Source organism: Bombus affinis, chromosome 5 (assembly GCF_024516045.1).
Source record: "Bombus affinis isolate iyBomAffi1 chromosome 5, iyBomAffi1.2, whole genome shotgun sequence".
Taxonomy (NCBI): Eukaryota; Metazoa; Arthropoda; class Insecta; order Hymenoptera; family Apidae; genus Bombus; species Bombus affinis.
This window is the reverse complement of record NC_066348.1, coordinates 17,285,500-17,307,132: the sequence shown is the minus strand read 5'-3', so window position 1 is coordinate 17,307,132 and position 21,633 is coordinate 17,285,500. Positions and strand designations below refer to the sequence as shown.

Here is a 21,633-nt window from a genome sequence, read left to right as displayed (position 1 = left end):
ACAACTTTTTAATATCTCCGCTCTGGTCGCGTATTTATTCGCGATATTTAAATATCGTTAAATATTAATGTTAAAAGTAACAAATAACGTATAATATTTAATATCGCTGGTTCCGTATTTTAAGAAGAAAATTATTGGAATCGATTTGGTGGATTTACGCTTGCTGATGCACGTACAGACAATTATTCCGTAATTTTACTGCACCGTGAAATAGTACGCCAGAGTTTAGAGGTGCGTGCGGTGAAATTTGCATCATTTGCTTGATAAGCGATAAATAATTTACAACGGTGCTAACTATCTTCGAATTATTGAAACTTCTGATAGCTACGGTATGCGACAAAGAGATTCGCGGATGAATCGGAAAAGACCGATCGTGGTTAACTTATCGCGAAGAAATTAAATAAATAAATAATAGAAATAAAATAAAGTGTCTCGTGGAGGGAAAAACGAACTGTCGGGAAATTGGAAGCGTCGTGTATTCGGGAAACGTTTTGAGCAGCTTTCGATCAAGCGAAAAGATCGTCAGGACTGGAGGTCTGATATAGCTTCATGGTTGATGCATGAAAAATTCCTGGGATTTCTTGAAAATCGATACGTTTGGCGCCAAAACGACTGATTTTCTTTACCCGAGGCTGCTTTATCTTCATTGTATTCCACCCACGCAAACGTTTCCTCGGACAAAGAACTAGGTCAAAGGTCAGCGCGATGGCGAATTCGCCACTTTGTCACCTCTGTCACCTCTGAAATTCCATTTTTCTTTTATCAAATGCATTCGCGTCAATCACGTATTTAGACGATGCTTTTTGCTCGAATTTATCGCGAATTTTCTTTTAAGCGCCGACAAGCGTTCGTTAGTTGGCTGGATTCTTTTGTCGAAGATGCGAAACAGGAAGCGCGATGCAAAAGCCTGGCGTGAGGATGAGCCTTAGGATGAGCAGGCAAAAGGAACCTCGACTAGGTAGATATAGTAGTAAACGTAGATCTTTATGTTCAGCCGATTTGCAGGTCAATGGCATCGTATATTTTTATTGTTGCATTGTGCTTCTTAAAACTGTCCGAGTGCAATTGATTCTGATCTGTCGTAAAATTTGTATCTTTTTTTTTTTTTACGTGGAGGAAATCCGCACGGACGGAAGTAGCGTGGTAGTGCCGGAGTCCAACCGACTAAAACCTCCACCGTAATTAAAAACGAGGGTCGTTGATAGCTGTTTGCAGCAGTGCTACTTACTACGTACGGTTCTTTTTGGTACTTTTGGAACTCTAAGCGACCGAGCATTCGTGCAAACAGCTTAATAGAAAAATTTGATTGCGTACCGTGCGTATACGTGGACTAAACGGTATCTATCGCTGTTAATATATTTGTCGTATAAATCCGGATTATAGCGGAAAACGCGTAGAGAGTGTCTAATCCCAACTCGTTATTGCAAATATTTTACAACGTACGCTGAATAGGAAAGAATATTTCTAGAGGAAAATTTAAATCCAAAAGAGAAATCCTAAAACATAAGCAGAATATTTATTTATTGATTTGTTTATTCGTTCGAAAGGTTAACAACGATCAGTACAATTGAATTGGCAATGAAAAATGCAATAAAATGTTTCAAATTATTTAGAAACAAGTCTATATGCGTAGGCTTCGTTATCAATCGCGTTAATTTTACAGGAGATGGTTTAGCAGGATCAGAATCGTGCATTGTCCCGTTAACTTTCCTCGACGGAAGCTTTATCCTTGTCAAGACTCGTTGCGTTTCTCGTCGTTCTCCGGGCGATCTGGGAAAACTGTAGCCGATGGCGTGATTCGATCCTGCGTGAACGAAATCATCGATAAGTTAAGTTCTGCGTAAAATCGAAGAACGTTGTACGTAACGCGGCTCGAAGCAGATTCGACAAATCCGAGAAAGGATAAGGAGTTAAGCGATAGGCAGTCCGTAACACAGTTTCTGATACTGATCGTCTAGTAACTGGCTTTGATCGGTGCGAATAATCGCGAGCTGAACCTGTCGTATTCTAATTACGTCATTTCAATCGGATTTCTTTACAGCTAAATTTCTGACATAAACAGATGGGACGAGCCGAAGCGAAATTGGAGAGAAAATACTTTCCCTTGTTCGGAAATGAGGAAACAAGCGGCCATCGAGTCGTCTAAGTATTACGCGATCGGCATTTGTTTTTTCGCTGCAAGATGAAAGTAATAATTTCACAAGGGTGCTCCTTCGTATCGAGTTGCCTTTTAACGATAGCGTGTCCAACGTTCTTTGATTCTTGAATTTTCCCTCATTGTTGAATTTATTATTATTGGTAAATTTTATTCGTAAAACGAATACACAGTTCAGACTAAAAATTTACTACTACATTTACTGGAATTGTGAGGATGTTGGGTTAAAACGAATGAATTAAAAGAATTGGGTAGTTTCTATGCAATGTGTCAGGTGTACGTGCCTTTCTGCCTAATTCTAATGCAATAGGAATAACGAATACCATAAGTCCAAGCAGCATACTCGGCAATAAGTACAAATTGCTGGCGCGCATTCTACCTTCTCTTTTACCTGACTAATGCAGGTAAACGGTATGAAAGGTGTTTCCCCATGAAAATTGCTATCTTCGTGTTCGTATTGTGTATGTAAGGCGTAAGGAATAAAAATTCATTGTTCGTTAGATTTAAAAACGAGTGGGAAACCTACCTAAACTAAGTGGAAAATTCGCAAGAAACGCATATTCACGGCAGTTGCTAAGAACTTGTAGCACTGTATTTCGTCCACCATGTACACTTCGCAAATATTTTAAACGCTCTATCGACTTGACTTTTTGTTCGCCTTGTAAATTTCTTGTAGCCGTCTCGTTAATACCGAAAGAATTGTATCGCGTTAATTCACGTTTCATCGAGAAAATTGGATCGGATCGGAGGCTTCTCGCCGAGAATTACACCGACTACGGGAAAATTGTAACGTCGCAACTACGGTAACTTTCTCTAATTGTCGATCGTACAAAGAAACGAGAAAATTGGAAGAGCTTGCACTAATCGTTGCACGAGTTTACGAGAAATCCAATTTTCCACTTTCCCTAGCCGCGTATCCGTTTGTCTCGCGTATTTAATTTCCACGGGCAATTAGCGCAACGTGATATTAAATACGAATTGATAGATACAAGCAAATCGTATCGATATCCTGATTTGCCGCGAGCCAACTGAATACGGAAATATCGTAATCTTCGTCGTGGTCCACGATCCTATCGGTCATCCTTTTCTCCTCCATTGATATTTAATCCGCTGCTCAATTCCATTTCTTCGTTCAGGCTCGCCCGTACGTAACAATTTCTCTCTGCAGCGATAGGACAGATTTTTACATCGCAACGCAATACCTATTAAACGATACAACCATCGATATTGTAATTTCTTTTGTGCAAAAGGATAGCGGAGAAAACCTTATTCGTTGAATTATCGAGTTTTTGTCTGGTAGGTATCTGCACAAAGCTCGTAAAGTAACTTTTCACGACTATCGTGAAAAGCGGCGTATCGTGGCAACAATACGGTGGATATTTTGAAAATATCAAATATTATTTTATCATATCCGATCTAGTCGAACGGTAATTATACATTTTACTGTACGCGAATAACTAAATAATTAAGGTCAACGTATTATTCGCGTTATTCGATTTAATACGCGTTCGTGAAATTTCTAAAACGCTCTGCTTATTTACGGCTACGGCGTGTTTTACGTTTACTCGCGCCACTAACCGGGCGTCGTTTTCTGCAACGCGATTAATATCCTAGAATTCGATTAGTCTGCGGAATGGCGATCGTCCGTCTACGAGGATGCGACGTGTCGGTGGTTTTCAAGTATTCGAAAGACGACGAGAGAAATTGGTTCTAATTGCAATCGTTTCGCCTTCCTCCGTACAATTTCCCGGATTTCCTCGTATCAATCGGTGTCTCTGCCGAGCGTAATATTTAATACCGAACGAACAAACGAGCCAACTTTTTCTACGGAATTCCCTCGTTTGAAATTCTCCTCGATTCATTTTAATCCCCGATGGGTATTCGGTATCGATACGCGCACAGGGGATCGGTAAAACCGTTCTATCGAATGCCAATCGATTACGGTGGCAGGTAGTTGTACCGATATTTCCTAGCAAACACGATATATTGTCCCGTTGGAAGATCCCAGAATATCGTTTTGTTTCCCGTCGTTCCTGCAAGCAAGCTTATTTCTGGCAGGTATGGTCGTTAAAGGGACCGAATAAGCAAGTTGGACCTCAGGAACGGGGACGGTCGAGTCGCGTCCTGCCGATACCGAAATTTGCATTCGCCGATCGCCCGATAAATTTGCATGATCCTGTTTTAATAAACGGAAAATCTATATCGCGAGAACGATGGCAATTGTATACACAGAGGAGAAACAGTACGGCGAACAATAGGCCCGATCCTTGGACGTACAAACAACAATTTAATTAATTTAACAAAAGTACACGATGTTCGTGTTGATTTTCTTAATCGGTTTAATCTTCGTTATATCCGATTATCTTTTCGTTATACATCGAATATATCGCGATTCGTACGACGGGGAACATCTAGTTCGCGTTATCTCTATTTCCACTTATTCTCGCGTTCCTTTATTTTTTGAATCCGCGTAGGTAGGAATTTTCAAGAACGACGAGCAATTAATCATCGATGCTGGTTGCACGTCCACGCGCTTTTTCTCTGTGACTTCCACCGCGTGTCTCAATTCAATTACCATGCGAGCTTTATGGCGCAGTGTAAAAATGAAGTGGAAAAAGTGGAAAAACGAAAAAGTGAGGTCGGAATATTTTTTTGCAAAATAGCATTGCTACCGAATATCGATTTTATACCGCTTAAGGGTATATTTTGAATCGTTTTAGGATAAAAGAATTAAGCGGCGAAAGCTAATTAAATTATCCAAATATAAATATTATGAAATATATAGAAATTAATCGATGGAAGAACGTTGGTAGAAAGTTTCGAAATATACCAAGCCTCGATTCGACCCTAATTATAAATCCAACTTCACCCCTCCCTTCTACCAGGATAAGTCGCCAGGTAAACGGTAAACCGATTTTTACATACCCCCGACGTTCACGAAGGTATAAACAGACTGTGTTACTCGCTGGACCTTCACTCGGTAGTCAAAATTCAAGCTCTCGACATCGAGTTTATCGCGTGAACCGCGTCATCGATCTGGACACCAATCGGAATTCTTAACGCGAATTTAATTCGGTTTAATCGTGGTAATTCCACGCAACAGCGTAGAGCTTAGACTCGGTGAAACTTGAAATACGCAGAATTGCTGAAACAAGTACGACGAGGATGAATATCTTTACGAACACGGTGATGAAAAGCAACGGGGAGATTGGTTGTTCGACGCATCCTTTCTATTATCCGTGGAAACTTTGCCAATAACGGACTATAACTTAATAACGAGCAAGAAATTGTATTAACGCATTTGCAAATTTACCGTTTTTTTTATTCTGTTATAGGTCGAGGTGTGGCGAAAGAACGAGACAGACAAGTTAGAGCTTATCGAGGGAGATCGGATTAACTGGCTTGAGGATCGTTCAACGAAGAGGCACAAAGTTCCAGTCGGTACTGTAAGCACTAGAAATATGACGAGAGCCGCACACAAAAGCGAACCGTGCGACAGCCACGAGGCTAGTAGTTCACGGACAATTTTTCAATCGACGGAGGAACCTCAAGAAATGTCGAATCTGGAGAGCATTATTCGCAGTTTCGAGGAGGGTTATCTCTCGCCTGTGAAAAAGGAGAAAGCGGTCGACGTATACAAGCAGAAGAACTTCGTCAAGAAGATTGTCGAAGCTTTCGAAATGAAATACAAGATTTATAACGATTCGAAGACCGTGCAGAAGATTCCAAAAAGTCCGAAAGAAAATATTTCGAACGTTGTTTCTATACTGGAATCGTGGAAAAGAAGATCCAGGATAGTCCGCAAACCTTCCAAAAAGGATTCCTCGCATTCGAAGCCGAATAATAGGAACGATGACGAATCTAACGGAAGTGCCTTGTCATCCGAGAAGAGAATTTTTCATACGTCGTGTGACAATAACGGACTTATTCGGAGAAGACCAGAAGAGTTAGAAAATTCGAAGTGCTCGGGCAAATCAAAGATGATCTTGTCTGCTTTCGGTCGCAAAGCTTCTGGTCTGGAGCTCTGTTCGACTTTCTTGCGTTCCAGTTCCGATTCCTCGAGTCCCCCTAATTGCATCACGATAGCAGATCTTTCCCACTCGGTGAAAAGGTTCTCTGCCGACAAGACGAAGACGATGAATACCGTCGATCCCTACATGACTTTATCGAAAGAAACTACTTTTACATCCGACGAGCCTCTTCCAATAACGAGTACCTTGATCGACCAGTCCCTGAAGAGCGAGCATAATTCGACGTTGCCAGAAATTTCACAGGTCGATAAATCTCCAAAGGTAGTCGGGGCATTTCTGAAAAAACCGATCGACGTCGAGAACACTTTTATCAATTGGATACCTATCACCGGAAAGAGGCTGCCGCGGAAGAGATCGCTCAAGAAGCTGCTCTGTTCGTTGACCAGCGGGAAGCTCGTCAAAAGGTCCTTGTCGGAAAAAAACTTGAACGAGGAACCGCGAGAAATCCAAGATTCCGAATACGACGAGAGATCTTGTTCCTCTATGTCTCTAACTTCTCTGATTTCCATCACGGACGTGCTACGTCAACAAGAAAGCAGCTATTTCGAATTTAACGGAAGATGCGACCTGAAAACTTTCAAATCGAAGAACAAATCGAACGAAGAAAAGGGCGAAGCTTCTTGCGATACGTATCATTCTGTAAAGTAAGTACTTGATATTCTTATAATTTTATAAATAAGCATCGCTATTCGTTAAGTAACAAAGTAACACGTTCGTTCGATATCGCAGGAACCAGAAGAAAAAACAGCTGCTTTTAACGGAGATGCCACGCGATGACGTGAAGCTGGATCTTGGCCCATCCTATCCTCCTCCTTCCCAGACGAATGGATTCCTATCGTCTTTAGTTGGCGAACTTGTAACCAAGCTACCGAACCATCCGTGCGTATCAAAGATTCCGAAAAATCCGTTCGTTACCTTGACTAAGATAGGCAACTTGGCGGAATTTAACAGCTCTCACATGTATTCCAACAGCGATGCCTCGTCATCGGTGATCATCAAGAACGACCTGTACGAGGTGGAGTTTCGAAGAAGCTGCAGCGACCTTCCCTCGTCGAATATCTATAGCAGCTCTTCGTCCGTGACCAGCCACTACGACGTCCCCAGAAGATTCTTATCCAAGTCCGACAACGAAATACTACGGATGAGAAAGTCGAAGTCGAAGCTAAACAGGAAAGAGGAGCCAATTTACGACATTCCCAAGTCACAAAGTATCGAGAGACCTAGGTCCAGCATTTACGATGACGTTCTGTCGTCGGAGAGAAAGGGCATTTACGTAGAAGCTAAAACCAATCTCAACACCCGTTCTCTGGCTCGATGTGACTTGGAATCTCACCGTGCCATCGCGAAGCCTGTCGATACTAGAATCTACATGAACTCCCAGGTGCAATTGTATCATTGAACCACCTGATTTCCGACGTTTAATTTAATTCGAGGATAATTGTACGTAAACGGTCCCTCGGTTGAGATTCGTTTATTTTAAGATCAAATTCATATATTATATTATTATATTATTGTATAATTGATATAGGAATCATGAAATTAGTTTATTAATTTATTAGACAGTTTTGACACGACTTATTTTCAGATTTGATTGTATCCCGATATATGATCGGGAATTACATGTAACGAAATCGACGGTACAAATTTCTTTTACGAATTTGTAGTACAAATAACTGTGATTATTGCGTATTTCATGATCGTTTTAGCAGTTTTCGATGCTGTAAGTATGTTGCAGCGAAGTTTTAGAAGCCCGAGTCGAATGGGCGCTTTTTAAATGCTTGTAGATTTACGTAAACGTCGTTTTAGGATTGTACGCAAGTTCTTTTTAACGATCGTACGTTATAAACCATGCGCATATGTAATTCTGTCGTGTGATAGTCCCGTATATTTGGGAACAAATATTTTACGAGATCTTTCGAACACGCCAACTATGACTGTTTCTTTTAAACGAGCGAACTTTGTATTTTAAGCAAATCGCGAGAACCATCTATTTTTATATTTGCACGTATTTTAACGGTTTAAATATCTGTCCCTCTCGTAAGGTACGAAACGCGAAACATTTGATCACAGTTTTTAGTTCGAAGCTCTGGAAAGTGACGAAAGAAACAGAAACTAACTGACAGAAATTATACAAAACGTTAAGTCTTACTTACCGTTTCTAACGGAAACTTTTTTGCAAAGACTTTTATCGTGCGTGCGATACAACGGATCTTCGATTTTAAAGCTATTTCTTAAAATTCGTTCTCTTTCGTTCCGTTTCGTTGCCACTTGGAAACGCGAAACGAGGATGCAAAGAAAATGCACGAAGAGCAAAAAAAAAAAGACAAATTCTACCGTCGTGGTATTTCTGTAAAGAAATATCATACAGTGTACTGGAACTTGGCTCTACATATACTTTATGATCTCGAGATTTAGCAATATCACGTAATTGTGGCATGCGTCGAATTATTATAAGCGAGAGTTAGTTAAGCTTACGTAGATGCAATTGCTTCTACGAATTGTACGCTTTTATTTATCGTACAATTTACGTTTATACGTAGTTAGACTTTTAGGTCCTTTAGGTCTTTTACGTCTTTTAATATCTTGTCTTTTTAATAAAAATTCTCGATGCAAATCGTCGTTATATATCGTCGTCCTTATATATCCGCTCCTATAAGAGAGTTTACTTTAATGGAAAGCAAGATTTCCATCTAACGCGTTAGGATCTGAAGAAGCGCAGCTCCTCGAGTAATCTGGTCACGGACTAATCGGATCTCCATGAAAAAAAAGAAAGGAGAGCCGCAATTTCACTCGCGTAATTCCTCCCCTTGTTTCGATCAAGTCGCTCGAGTCTGTTATAATCGAAGCGAAGGATAGCGATAAAACCGATTTGGCCGGCGATCTCGCGAATCTTTTATAAAATTAAGATTTGTTGGTCACAAATCGATGTGATCGATGAAGTACCGTAATCGAGTTGATTCAAAGGGTATACATTTTTTGTATACACGCGCACGTACGTCGATAGGATAACGATAGAACAAAGTCTTAAATCGACTCTGAAAACGGCAACCTTTTCCGTCGTATCGTCTCGTCAGTGGTATCGGCGTCGTTCGCGAGATTCTCGTTCGCGTCACCGGTTCAACGAGGCGGAGAACGATCAAGTAGCATCGTCGATAAGCCCGGTTACGTAGTGCGATCAATGTTCGTCCTTGTGCTTGTCATTTCACAGCGGTGAAACGGCTATCGAGAAAGATCGCGACGATGTTACGAAAACGTCTCGGATCTCGTGGGGCCATAACGGTACAATCTTGCTCGCGGTAGATAAAATGATACAGTGACGTAGAATGTTCGTATACGCCGGACACAGGTGCGACGCAGATACCGAACGACGCTAAGCGCGGGTCGTGACGGTCAGCCATTACCGTCACCGCTGCAACTACGTTGGCCAACGTACCTGGAAATTGTCGGTGATCGGTGTACGTGTCAAGGCCGGTAAATTTTTACCAACGGCATCGCGGAAGATTTCGAAATGTTTCAACGAGTGTAGTACATACGCCATTTTTCGAATTTCGATCGAAGCGAGAGAATAAACGAGAATAAATTTTTCCAAGGGCACGAAAAATTTGATCGACGTCGATCAGCGACAACGTTACGACTTTGTCGCGATTAGCGCCCGAGTTACAACGTTCTCCGATAACGATAGAGACGCGTACACGCAAGGACATAAATTTACGATACGAGTTTGCGTCGCAAGCGTATGTATCTTGATATCGAAATAACACACGGTGTACGTATTACAGTCGTAAATCGCTTGTACCGTGCGGCCAAGCATTCTTCGTTTTCGAAATGAAATTCCCACGAAAACAGTCCGCGCTTCGTTACCTCGAACGAAAAACATTCGCGAAAGAACACTCGAAAACGTTCCTCTTGTTCGCTTATTCTTTGGTTCTTAAAAAACGGAGAAAGGAGAGGGAAAATAAAATGATTGAACGAATTAAAAGCTGTATTCGAACGAAGCTATTAATCAGCGGATTGTAATTAGTGTCTGTGGTCGTTTAAGCAGGACGCGGATATTGGTATAAATTGCATCCGCTTTCGGTAGCCAATAAAATTAGACGAATCGGACCTGTTTACGTTGCACCGGATCACCACAAATTGATACCAATTAATTAGGCAACGACGTTTCAGAGGGCGTTTACGTGAATGGTTTCGAGGCAAACGAAGATACACGAGCTACAGATACTGATCGACAATTTACTCTTATCGAATCTCTTGTTTGTATCAGCGAAAAGCTTGCATAATTTGACGAGCGTTCGGCCGTATCGATTCACGGCAGTTGATTAAAGCAGCCGTCCGCCATCGCAGTATCACTTTGTAATTTATCGAACCGTTTGCCACCGCTTCTCGGGCTGATCGTATTAATTCCTATCGATTTACAGTCGGTATGGAACGTTAATCGAACGTAACGAGTCAGTTAGCTCGGCTTTTCGGATAACGTTTCGTTTGTCTGGTCGCCAGACAAGAAAATAGCCGATCGAGGTCACAGCCCCGGCTCCCAAATCCTCGAAAGATTAAGATTTATGAAACGCCTTCCAGCCAGCAAGCACACACCTACGAAATTGTCTCGCTCCTTCGGAAGCTTATCCTTTGTCTTGGCCGAGGCAGACCTGTCCCAACGACGACGCAGCTACATACACAAATCCCAGATTGAACTCGCTACCTCCTTTGCTATTCGCTTCGTCGATGGTTTCTCCTAATCGTCGTCGTTCTACTACGATCGTACGTTTCTTGTCGCGACTCGTACAGCTCCGAGGGAAATGCATCGAGAAGCGAACGTAACGAATAGAAAGATGATCGGGAAGCGGACGAAGAAGAAAAGATCGGAGGTCGTGTCTTTTCGAATTCGCTTTTACCGCTTGGTCGAACTACGAAAAGGAATCGGTAGTGGTTTCGCCGAGTACGGAACGAAAGGAGCGTCGCTGATCGCGAGATCCGAGCGAGTAGCGGAAAGGTGCGAAAGGGTGTGCGTTGAGATCTTAATAATTTAATCGACTGACAAAGTTACACCGGTACAGGGTGAAATTGGCACGCAGCATCGGCGCGTACACCAGGGAAAAAAAGGAAGTCGACAGAACGAGGAAAGAAGCAATTTTCCAGGGTGATGGCCTGGAAAATTGCCGCAACGTGCCTGCGCTCACCGATGTCCGATGTCAATGATCGTTTTATTTTTCCTTTGCCGCTAGTTGCGGAAAAAAGGTCGATCCTTTTTCATCCGAGTCTGTCGTCAGAAAAATTCTATTTATCTTTTTGTCACACTTTTCTGTCGAGAGAAATCCAATATCTGATTGCGACTCTTTTATAATCTCTTAAATCCGCTGCACGCGAGCTGCGGGTTTCGTCTCGAAAATATCAAAGACTCGCCTCTTGATCGAAACAGAAAAGGTTCGAGGATCGCAGCAGGGTTAACGCGAGCAATGGGCGTAGCCGGACACTCGCAGACAGATCTCGCTTCTGTATCTTATATCTCGTCGCAATGCATCTTCTTCGAACAGCATCGTAAAATTTGCCGCTAAATTACGAATCAGCCGCTCTCCTTTAAACCGACATCCGCATCGAACCATCGTACGATCGTTGTAACGTATAACGCCGAGGATGTTACGTCTCGTCGCGATAACCTTTATTTATCCGCAAAAGCGGAACAGGGAGGGAAACGTTGCATCTGTTCGCTATAATCGAAGAATTTCCATCGAACGAGAACGTAAATTCCGGAAAAATATCAAATTCGATTCGCTTTGCGCAAATCCGGATACAATTCCGATGCAAATGCACGGGTATACTTATAGATACGGTACTGGTGGTACGTGAAAAGCCTGGACGTACTACTTACCGGCGAAAAAATAGTTTTCACGAATATACGACCGAGCGGACGCGAATGCGCCAGAAAGCTGATGAAGAATGGTAGTGGTTGGTCCGCGATGGAAAGACGAACGATTTTATCGAATTTTTTGAAACGTTGCTTGCTTCTTTCTTCCGTGCTGTTGCTCAAGACGAAGGAAACTCCAAAAGGATTATCAGATACGTCGACATCATTCCGACGATCTGCGAACAATAGCGACATTTTTTCGAACAGCAGCATTAAACGGATCGTGGATCGTTGGTCGAGTGTCTCGTTTATATTAAAATAGCAATCGAGAGGGATCGCGATGAACGATTTTGCTCGAAGCGTCTGCGGGAAATTGGACAAACTTGGCGTGCATCTGTTATTACGAACTCGTTTCGGCTTTGCCGCGGAACCGGGATATCGAGGAACGAGTTACGCTAACCTCTCGGATGCTTTTTCGCGATGCAATTTACGATGGTACGATCTAGGTAACATTCGGAGATCGTGGTTATTAAGCGAAATCCAATTAATCTCTCGCTTTGGTGGAATAGAAAATAACGTAACGAGATTGGGACGACCGACGAGACAAAGACGGGGTTTTCTTTGGTTCGGTCGATGCGCAAGGAAGAAGAGAGGAGTACGTTCGTAATTAAAGTCTACATTGCCGCGGAAAAGATAGAAAATATATTTACCGAGCTGAGCAACGACAACTTGACGTCGAAGAGACCGCCGGCGGAGAAATGAAGCCGTCTATTGAGAAAGCGCAGCGTACTAAGAACGGTATCCTGTAAAAAAGATACGAACGATCGAACAATCGTGTACGGTGGCTTGGGTAAAAGTACGCATTTATATTAAAATACTCGCATTGTGTGGATATCTCTCGACTATTCTCGCGTCCCATTCGACCAGGGTCACAGCCATGAAATTAGCCTGGAATTTGCGGTCCTTTCGTTAAAATCTCTGCTCGAACGTTACGATTAATTTAGAAAACGATCAGAGATGCGATCGACGTTACCTCGGTTATCGTGTAATCGCAAACGATGTGCAGGGCCAACAGCTGTCCCACGTATCCGACAAGCCAGGAGCTCATGTTGAATATCAGAGGCCAAGATAAGTTGTAGCCGTTCGTCACGATGATCCAATCGGTGATAAAGTAGAGATTGCTGATGATGTGTATGCTCAAATTTCCTAGCCAGAAGAACAGCGACCACGAGTAAAGGGAGCCCAGGGATTCGCCGGATATCATCAACTCGTCGTGCAATTCCTGGATGGTCTTTTTTCGAGTAAACGTTAACGCGGTGTTAAGCATCGCTATTGGGCGCTATCGTGCGAACAAACGCGGCTCGATTTTAATTAGCTATGATATGTACGCCGCACCTTTTTGCTGACGCTGGTGCTTTTGTATCCGACTCTCGAGGGTAGATTATCCCTCGCGATCTGGTTCAGCAGATGAAAGCGTTGACCGAGAAAGCTCGTCATTCCGAAGAACTTGTAGACGGATGTCGCGTTGGTGACGTACAGACACATGTAACTCATATTAAACAGCCAAGTCTCGTTGAAGGCGAACATTCCACTCTGATTAACCACCGTCCAAATAACGATCTGACTGATCAAAAGAACCCACGCCGCTATTCGAGTTTTTACCTCCTTGCGCGGGTAACCCAATTGGCTAAGCCTCTCGTCGAAATCCTGCTGCGCGTTCCAAATGCGGCAGAACGTTTTCCTCGTGAATATCACCAATGTGAGATCGTACATAGCGATCAGGTAGTTCATCATTACCTGCCATCACCGTGCATCGTTAATCGTCTAACGTCTAACGTCCAACGAACGTAGCTACTTTTGGCAAGATGTTCGGAAAAAATGTTGCAATTACCTTGGCAGTTTCGACCACGTTAAGGATCACTTTCTCTCTCTGCACGGCAAGGAATCTCGCGCACACGTTGTGTATAATGTAGGAATAAGTACCCATGAAGACGAAGGAAAATAGGAGATAGCAGTTGGACGGGACTAGCTGGTCGCCCGTGAAATCGTACGGCGCCAAACCCAACACTTTCATTATGGAAACTATGGGGTAAATCGCCGAGTACAATAGCGAATCTGGACCGTGATACTTTCTCGCCTGACATTTTCTCGCCTCGGTCACTTCCGCCAGCGTACTTTCAACGTCGAACGGCTTTACCCGGATTTTCGACGATGGAAGAACCTCTCTCCTCGGGTAACGCGTCAATTCTTTTCCCACCAACTTTGAAAAATTCATTTTCCTCGTTATCGAGTGGTTGCTGTTTCTCGCGGAAATCTCCAGCTGCGGGCTATCTCCACGCGGGTTCCGTCAAAGGAAATTCTGTGAAAAAATACCGGCTTCGAAGCCTAGCCGCATATTTTACGAACTTTGCCGCAGCGTGCAATTTTACGACGCGAGAACGACGAACGAAATATCGCGAGAGATTGGCGAAGGGTCGTCGATTACGATCTCCGAACGAATCGAGTTTGGTCTAGCCAGCAATCAGTCGCTGTTTCCACCGTACGAAGCGCCTATCGTCGATTTGAAATATTAGCAAAAGCGGAAAATAGCGAAAAAGGAAAATTATTTCGATACGCGCGAGTACGAACGATCCAGTGAACTCGTATCGCGTACACAAAAACGTTTTCCCCTCTGATTTATTGTCCGGTCGTCGATAATTTGTTTGTTAGCCGCGTTCGATACGCTTTTCCCGTTTATTCGCCGCGCTGCGTATCGGCGATCGTTCGCAAAAGAGATTTAACATCGAAAAGCACCGATTACGAGAAACGGAATGAAACTGCGTCGGTCGTTAAATCAAAGTTCCTCTAGCGACGGATTAATGGTTTACGAACGAAAGAACGAATAAATTAACTAAGAAAACACCTCGCTTCCGTCGCGACGAATACTTTCTTCGACGAATACGTTCGATCTAACCGCGAGAATAAAGATTGAATGGATGGAAATTCGTTCTCCGTTCGCGGAGACGACGATGTCCGTTTGAATCGAGAATGCTTCGGGATATAGAACGCTCTGGACGAGTAAAAAGATCGGTCGCGCGGTGGAAAACGGAGAACGGAAAGCAGCGCGAGTTACCTGTCGTGTCGCCACGAAAACCAACTAACTGTTCCTCGAGGAGGATGCGGCCAAACTTAAAAAGAAATCGCGCGGCACCGTCATCCCTAGTGACGCGACAGGCGGTCGAACGTTTCCCAGCAACCGCGTAAATAACAACGAAACCGGGCTCTTCAATCGGCCGTGATAAAACGGAATTAAAGTCGTTAATTCAAACAAACGCGAGTGGACGTATACTTACGGCCATTAGAACGTCCGTCGTTTCTCCAATCGTCGTTAAATTATGAATCATTGAACGGCTGAAGCGGAATAACAAACCGCTCCGGTGGATTTAGCTTCCTATCGAGCAACTCTGTCGCGTTTCTTATCCTTTTTTTTTTTTTTCACCAAAGTGCTACAAATCACGAGCGTTTTATCGATTCTTCTTCGGTGAAATAACGAGCGTTAGAAACTGCGAAGATGACGATAATGCCACTCTACTGTCAACCTAATCGCATCGAATCCAAGCTGCAGACTAAATGACAACCGTCGTGTCAATATCTCTGATGTACAAACGCATTGTAAACAACTGGCTGTTTATTTCACAGCCATTCCGTGTCATTCGTTATCCGCCGATCTGGTTGGAAATAATCGTTCGATACAAGAATGTTGACGACTCTATTTACCTTTTCGTCGTCCTTTATCGTCGACCATTAAGAATGCAACAGCCGATAGAATTTATCACGCTCTTCGACAAATCCATCGTCGATTTTCGACCCGTCGAGATCCATCGATTCGAATAACGTTGATGCGCGAGCCTGTCCCATCGAAACGCTGCTAATGATCGTCGGATTGTCAGCGTCCATTAATCAGATTTGCTCGCGACCGATCCTCCAGCTCCGGATGGATCGTTATTTTCGCGATACTGTTTCCTCTTACGGACGAATGGAGATCGTTCGTGAGATAAATTATTCCTTTTAAAATCGTTCCGAACGTGCGATCGAGTCGTTCAAATAAATGACAAGACCAACCGATTAAACGTAACTGATTCGTTTTAATCGATCGCAGGACAGATCGCGTTGCTTCCACGTGGAAATAACGAGAGCCCCGTTTGACTTTTTACAAGGGTGGAAAATGGAATAGGAAGGAAGAGAGAAAGAGGGAGAGGGTAATATAAGGCAGTATATTAGATGAAAATTTACGATGAAAAGTGTCTCGTCGGAACGACGCCCTAGAGGAATGCGATCCAACTCGACGTGCAAAATGAGCGATATTCATGGAACGGTCAACGCACGCTTCTCACCGCGCATATCCATGGAAATAAAAGCTGCTTTTACCCCGCTTCTCTGGAAAATTGCTTTCGAGAGTGGGCCGGTATTTTTTCTTCTTCAACGCCGTCAGCAACTTGTTGCCGCGCTTTGACATTCGTTAGCGAGCATCGAATTCCCCCGCCAGGCCTATCGGTTTTTCCAACGCGACAAGCTTCCCTTCGAAAAATCGCGCTCGAGACGCCAAGGATAGCAATTAAGAAGCACGCTCGGAAGCTTTGAAATTCCAATCGACGCATCCCTCTGAAATTGATGCCGAGTAGTCGCCTAATCGAGGAACGAGAAACAACGTTCGATCGGCGATCGAAAATCATCAGTGAATCCTGCAGCCATCCTCTTCGAGAAATAACTTTACCCCTCGAGCGTATTAAATCGCCGATACTTTATACTTTTCCAACATAGATTTTCCAACACAAACAAGATAAACGAAAAGATCACTATGAAGGCGGTAAAGGAGCAACTGTTCGAATGGGCTTGTAAGAAGTACGCGATGAATAGTCCGTTGGACAGACGTCTATTGCGAGAGAAGGCTCTGGAACTGGCAAGGATAAGTGGCTCGAACGGTACTTAATCCCGCTGATAATATTTTTTATATTTTTTTTCTCTTATTTTAGCGCATAGGAAGTCGATAGAGTAGCTTCAGTTGGAAATGCAGCTAACGTCGACCGCCGATTAAACTTTGCCTCTCTCGGTGTTACCGTTTGTAGGATTCAAGTGCTCGGACAGATGGTTGATTACATTTTTGAGAGAGTACGGCTTCTCTACCGATTTGACAAGTCAGCCGGGACCGATGTTCACCGATTACCGCGACTGGATCGATCTGATGAGATCGACGATAGTCAAGTACAGGCACGAGGATTTGTTTCACGCGGACGAGTTGACCATGTACTCGGACGCTCTCCCTTCGGGAATCCCGTGCAACGGCGTCAAAGATCCAAGGGCGATCGATTCGTCGAGGAACCGAGTGACGGTTTTAATGAGCTGTAATTCTTCGGGAACGACGAAACTACCGCTCTTCGTCCGCGGACCGTATGCGTCCAAGATAACGGCGAAAGAGCACGTTTACAATCACAGCGAGGATTCTTGCATCGGGAACCGGTTGTTCAGAAGTTGGCTGTCGAACGTGAACGATCGTATGATCGAGTCTAATCGAAAGATCTTGCTGTTTCTACGACGAGGCAGAGCTCGCGCGCTGAAGGATTTCGTAGCGAGCAACGTACGGCTCGTTTACTTTCCCGAACATTTCCCGGCATTTTTACGACCGTTGCGGAGGGACGTTTTCCATTACGTTAAAATGGTATTTAGGCGAAGGTGAGTCTCGTGACGGTAATTTTTAAACGACTTCGGACGCTGTTCTCCAAGCGTACTACACTGGTGGCAAAAATTTCTTAAAATTTGACGGGAATGTTACTTAACTTTCTTCCCTGTCAGACAACGGTGAAACGTTTGTTGTTAAAGGTACGCAGAGCGATTAAAGCGATATACCATGAAATGGAATCTTGACGACATCCTGGCGACGCTGATCGAAGCTTGGGAGTCAATACCGCGGGAACTGATAGTATTCAGCTTTCAAAGGACCCACTTTAGGACCGACGACTGTTTTCTTCGGATCGATTGCGATTGCTGGGACAGCTTGAAAGTCGGTATCTCGTTCAAAAAATTCGTGACGTTCGACGACGGTTTCTCGAGCGAACCGGCGACGTACGAAAAGAACCATCGATGTCGTTGTTACGAGCTTTCCAACCGCAAAAACGTTGAACAGACCGACAACGATACCGTCGATTCTGCGTTGAAAAACATGCCGCAAGGTATCTCGGAAGCGACGGTTCCAAAACTACCGAACGAATCCGATCGGAATCTTCGAGCGACGCCTCTAAACGTAAAGAACCGTACATGTAGAAAATACGATTGTTCTATGGCAACGAGTCGCGTCAACGATAACGCGAGCACAGCGACGATAACGTATAACACGATAAAGGAAAATCTAGTGGAAGCGAGCAGCGGGCGTAGAAAGTCGCGAAAGAGAATTTACAGCGAGACACAATTTTCTACGAAGGAATGGAATGGCAATCGATGTGCGCCCGAGCAGAGGAATATTAAAAATACCTTTGTATCGAAATACCCGAATGTTATCCGTTCGAGTTCGTTCGGAGATGGGACGTTCCAAACAGAGGCGAACGAGATACGAGAGTCTCTCCAACCGGTCGTAGACAAAGCTTCGACTCTATCGTCCATTTCAACCACCGAATCTAACTCTACCAACGATCTAATCGATAATATCAATGCGACTGATCGTGAAACAATAAGGAACTTTGAACATTACGCGATAAGAAACAATCTGACGCGGTTTGAACGCTTAAACAACGAACAAGGTGACGCAAAGTCCAAGTGCAGAAATCGAGGAACCGTACGATCTAGCATTTTGGACAAATTTAATCAACCGTCTACCTCTACGAACAATTGTAACGTTACATCTGAAATGATTGGCCAAGATACGGCTCAACTACGCATGGAAAATCGTAGCAGGAGTCAAAGTTCGAACGTAGTCGCAAACAACGAGAGCAGCTTGCCTTCCGTTCATCAGAAAATCTCGAATTTTACGAAGCAGAAACGACGAAACTCTCTTTCCGACAATTCCGAGGACGATTCTGAGACGAGCGAACCAAGGGAAAAGAAATTGAAAACGAATCGTAATTGGTCTAAACAGTTCGAAACCTCTTTCGTTTTCGGTTCTACGGATACGGATTATTCTTTCGGTGCTCAGCGTAATAAAAATATCGTGGAATCAGGTATTTTTAACACAAGTCCGTTTGTTTCTCCGAGGGGTTAAAATTTCTCTAAAAATTTTCAAAGCAGAGAAATTTTATAAATTATTTTTCCACGCCTATCGAAACAAGACGAAGGACGATTTTTTTTTAAAGAATTTTATTTAATTATACGTAACGAAGAATATTTTTAAGCTTTTTAAAAATATTCTTTTGGAATATTGTTTTTTAGTTTAAATCGGGTTATACAAAATATTTATAATAGAATCATTCTGAATATCGTTATTGCTTTCGATATCTGAAACGGTAAGTCATAACAATGATATACTCTATTAAAGTTGGATAAAATGCGCGCAATATGAAAAAATATATAATATCCAGAGTTATAGTGCTTTCTATAATATCCTTAATACTTAACTATATTTTCAAAAATATGAATTTCGCATAGAAATTCGCAATCTATTAACAGATATCGAAGTTGATACAAGTATTCGACATATGTGGATGATGTTCAGAGATTTATGATACATTGCCGTATAACTGTGGCAACTCGTACTAATCGCATGTCTGTTACTGATAGAACATAATGTATACTTGTCGTCTGTGCTTCTATTATAATTTCTGCTACTACCTTCGATCGATACAAAATGTAAGCTTATACCATATTCACTGGTATTATTTGTTATTAATAATTAAAAACTGTTACTTATAAGAACGATTAATACACGTATGAAAAAATGGCATGTACTTCTTGTCCATATCAAAATGATAATTTATCTCTTTCAACCAGCCTGTCATTTAAACGCTTAATAGATCTCTTTAACTGTTTCGAGACCAAAAAAATACTACATCTAAGACCACGAATCGTCAATTTTCGCGAAATAATTGTTATATATTACATAGCGAAAATAAATAAACCTATTTTATTTCTTTCATACGTATTTCAGATGTATAATCACTATCAATTTCATTGTATAAATTTATTTGTATATATAAATTTGATTACCTACTCCACAGAAATAAATATGATTTCGATAATATTTGTTTATACAGTTTTAAGAAATATAAATCGGTGGACAAAAAGTTTTCGTATGTGAAAGTACGATTGTGCAAAGTTCATTTTCTCATTCAATGGATACACCATATATCAACTCCGAATATTAACATATACAACGCATTCGCATTTTTTTCATCATTTTCTTAGAAGAGCTAGGCTTTTATCATCGAAGAATTAGAATGGGAAATGAAAAAACTGACATACGAGAGGACGCATATTTTACATCTAGTTATTATGCTTGAGAGGTATTTTTGACACAACTTATGTTGCATTTGGAATTATATTTAAATTATTAATGTCAATTCTCAGATTCTATAGATTCGTATAATCTACCAACAGGTAAATTTTTAACTTTGTCTATAATATCTAATACTTTCTGTAATATTTGAGAATGTATGCTTGATTTACTGTCATCCGCATTAATTATATACCATGTTTGGTCCATTATTTTCTTATAGTTAGAAGCAACCTGTGACTGAATTTCGTTATTTTCATACCGTTCACTTCCCCAATTGCTACGTGAACACTGAGTTTCATTGGAAACATTGAGGAATATAATTACATCAGGAGAAGGTAGTCCTCTGTCAGGTGCTTTGCACCAATTTAAACATCTATTGGTCATAGCTGCTGTATAAGCAGCACCTGAACCAGCGTATCTGCAATGATATTTGTAATTTATGTTGTACTTAAAAATTGTCCTTTCGAGATCGATACAAAATTTGATACTTACCTATCTATAACAACAGTAGTACCGCTATATAAAGATTTCAAAATTTCATCTTTGCATTCCCATCGATTTGCAGAAAACAACATGTGTGCTGTTTCCAGTGAAAAATTTAGTTTCCTGTTCAAATAATTATTTATTATTTCTCCAGTGGCAGTCGTTCTATCTGAAAGCAATATGTAATCGCAAATATTGATTATTTTAGTCATCATTTGACAAGGTTATGTACAATAAATAGAGAAAGAAAATCAATCTATCGGTAATTACTCTGATATAAGTATATGCTTAAATTTGTACGAAATTGTTAAAAAATCCGATTACCAGGAAACGCTCGTTGTTCGACCGGAATGTCACGTTGTTTCAACGCATTAACCAACAACTTCGCCTGGGTGGATTTTCCCGCCCTATCACATCCTTCTAATACTATTAAAGCACCACGTACCGTTGACATTATCTCTTTCAGTAAAATCTCCTATTTAATTAATATACGTAGAATCAAATATTTACCAACATTTTGGATCGTAAGTAAACAATAATACGTAGTATACAGTAGTTCCTAGTGTACACGGAACACGTGACAATTATCGAAGCGGAATCGATTTAAGATCGAATCTGTACTTCAAATTTAAGAATTTCGTTTCGATGGAAATATGGTCGTAGA

At 42.1% G+C, this 21,633-nt stretch overlaps 4 protein-coding genes across 6 annotated transcripts in view; 2 read left to right on the top strand and 2 right to left on the bottom strand.

The window, feature by feature from the left end:
* Positions 1-8,574, top strand: part of LOC126916247 (uncharacterized) — a 48,450-nt gene extending 39,876 nt beyond the window's left edge. Inside the window, exons 2-4 of one of the 3 annotated variants that reach the window (XM_050721824.1) lie at positions 5,491-6,830; positions 6,916-7,065; positions 7,159-8,574. In XM_050721824.1, the coding sequence (XP_050577781.1) occupies positions 5,617-6,830; positions 6,916-7,065; positions 7,159-7,585 (1,791 nt within the window). In that variant the 5' untranslated portion in view covers positions 5,491-5,616 and the 3' untranslated portion in view covers positions 7,586-8,574. Of the gene's footprint in view, positions 1-5,141; positions 5,310-5,490; positions 6,831-6,915 lie in introns of those variants that run through there. The other 2 variants (XM_050721823.1, XM_050721822.1) reach the window with 2 other exon arrangements.
* Positions 1,040-16,069, bottom strand: LOC126916258 (uncharacterized). Its single transcript, XM_050721839.1, has 7 exons — positions 13,920-16,069; positions 13,424-13,825; positions 13,062-13,319; positions 12,913-12,976; positions 12,739-12,833; positions 12,053-12,264; positions 1,040-1,804 (listed from the first exon to the last, which is right to left on the bottom strand). The coding sequence occupies exons 1-6, from the start codon at positions 14,301-14,303 to the stop codon at positions 12,208-12,210; spliced, it is 1,260 nt and encodes a 419-aa protein (XP_050577796.1). The 5' UTR covers positions 14,304-16,069; the 3' UTR covers positions 1,040-1,804; positions 12,053-12,207.
* A 609-nt stretch (positions 16,070-16,678) lies between these two features.
* On the top strand, positions 16,679-19,256 carry LOC126917007 (uncharacterized). Its single transcript, XM_050723394.1, has 4 exons — positions 16,679-16,716; positions 16,790-16,989; positions 17,134-17,737; positions 17,885-19,256. Exons 1-4 carry the CDS (start codon positions 16,679-16,681, stop codon positions 19,254-19,256), a joined length of 2,214 nt encoding a protein of 737 aa, XP_050579351.1.
* Positions 19,217-21,558, bottom strand: LOC126916255 (thymidylate kinase). Its single transcript, XM_050721836.1, has 3 exons — positions 21,294-21,558; positions 20,979-21,138; positions 19,217-20,904 (listed from the first exon to the last, which is right to left on the bottom strand). The coding sequence occupies exons 1-3, from the start codon at positions 21,421-21,423 to the stop codon at positions 20,547-20,549; spliced, it is 648 nt and encodes a 215-aa protein (XP_050577793.1). The 5' UTR covers positions 21,424-21,558; the 3' UTR covers positions 19,217-20,546.
* Between the last annotated feature and the right edge of the window lie 75 nt (positions 21,559-21,633).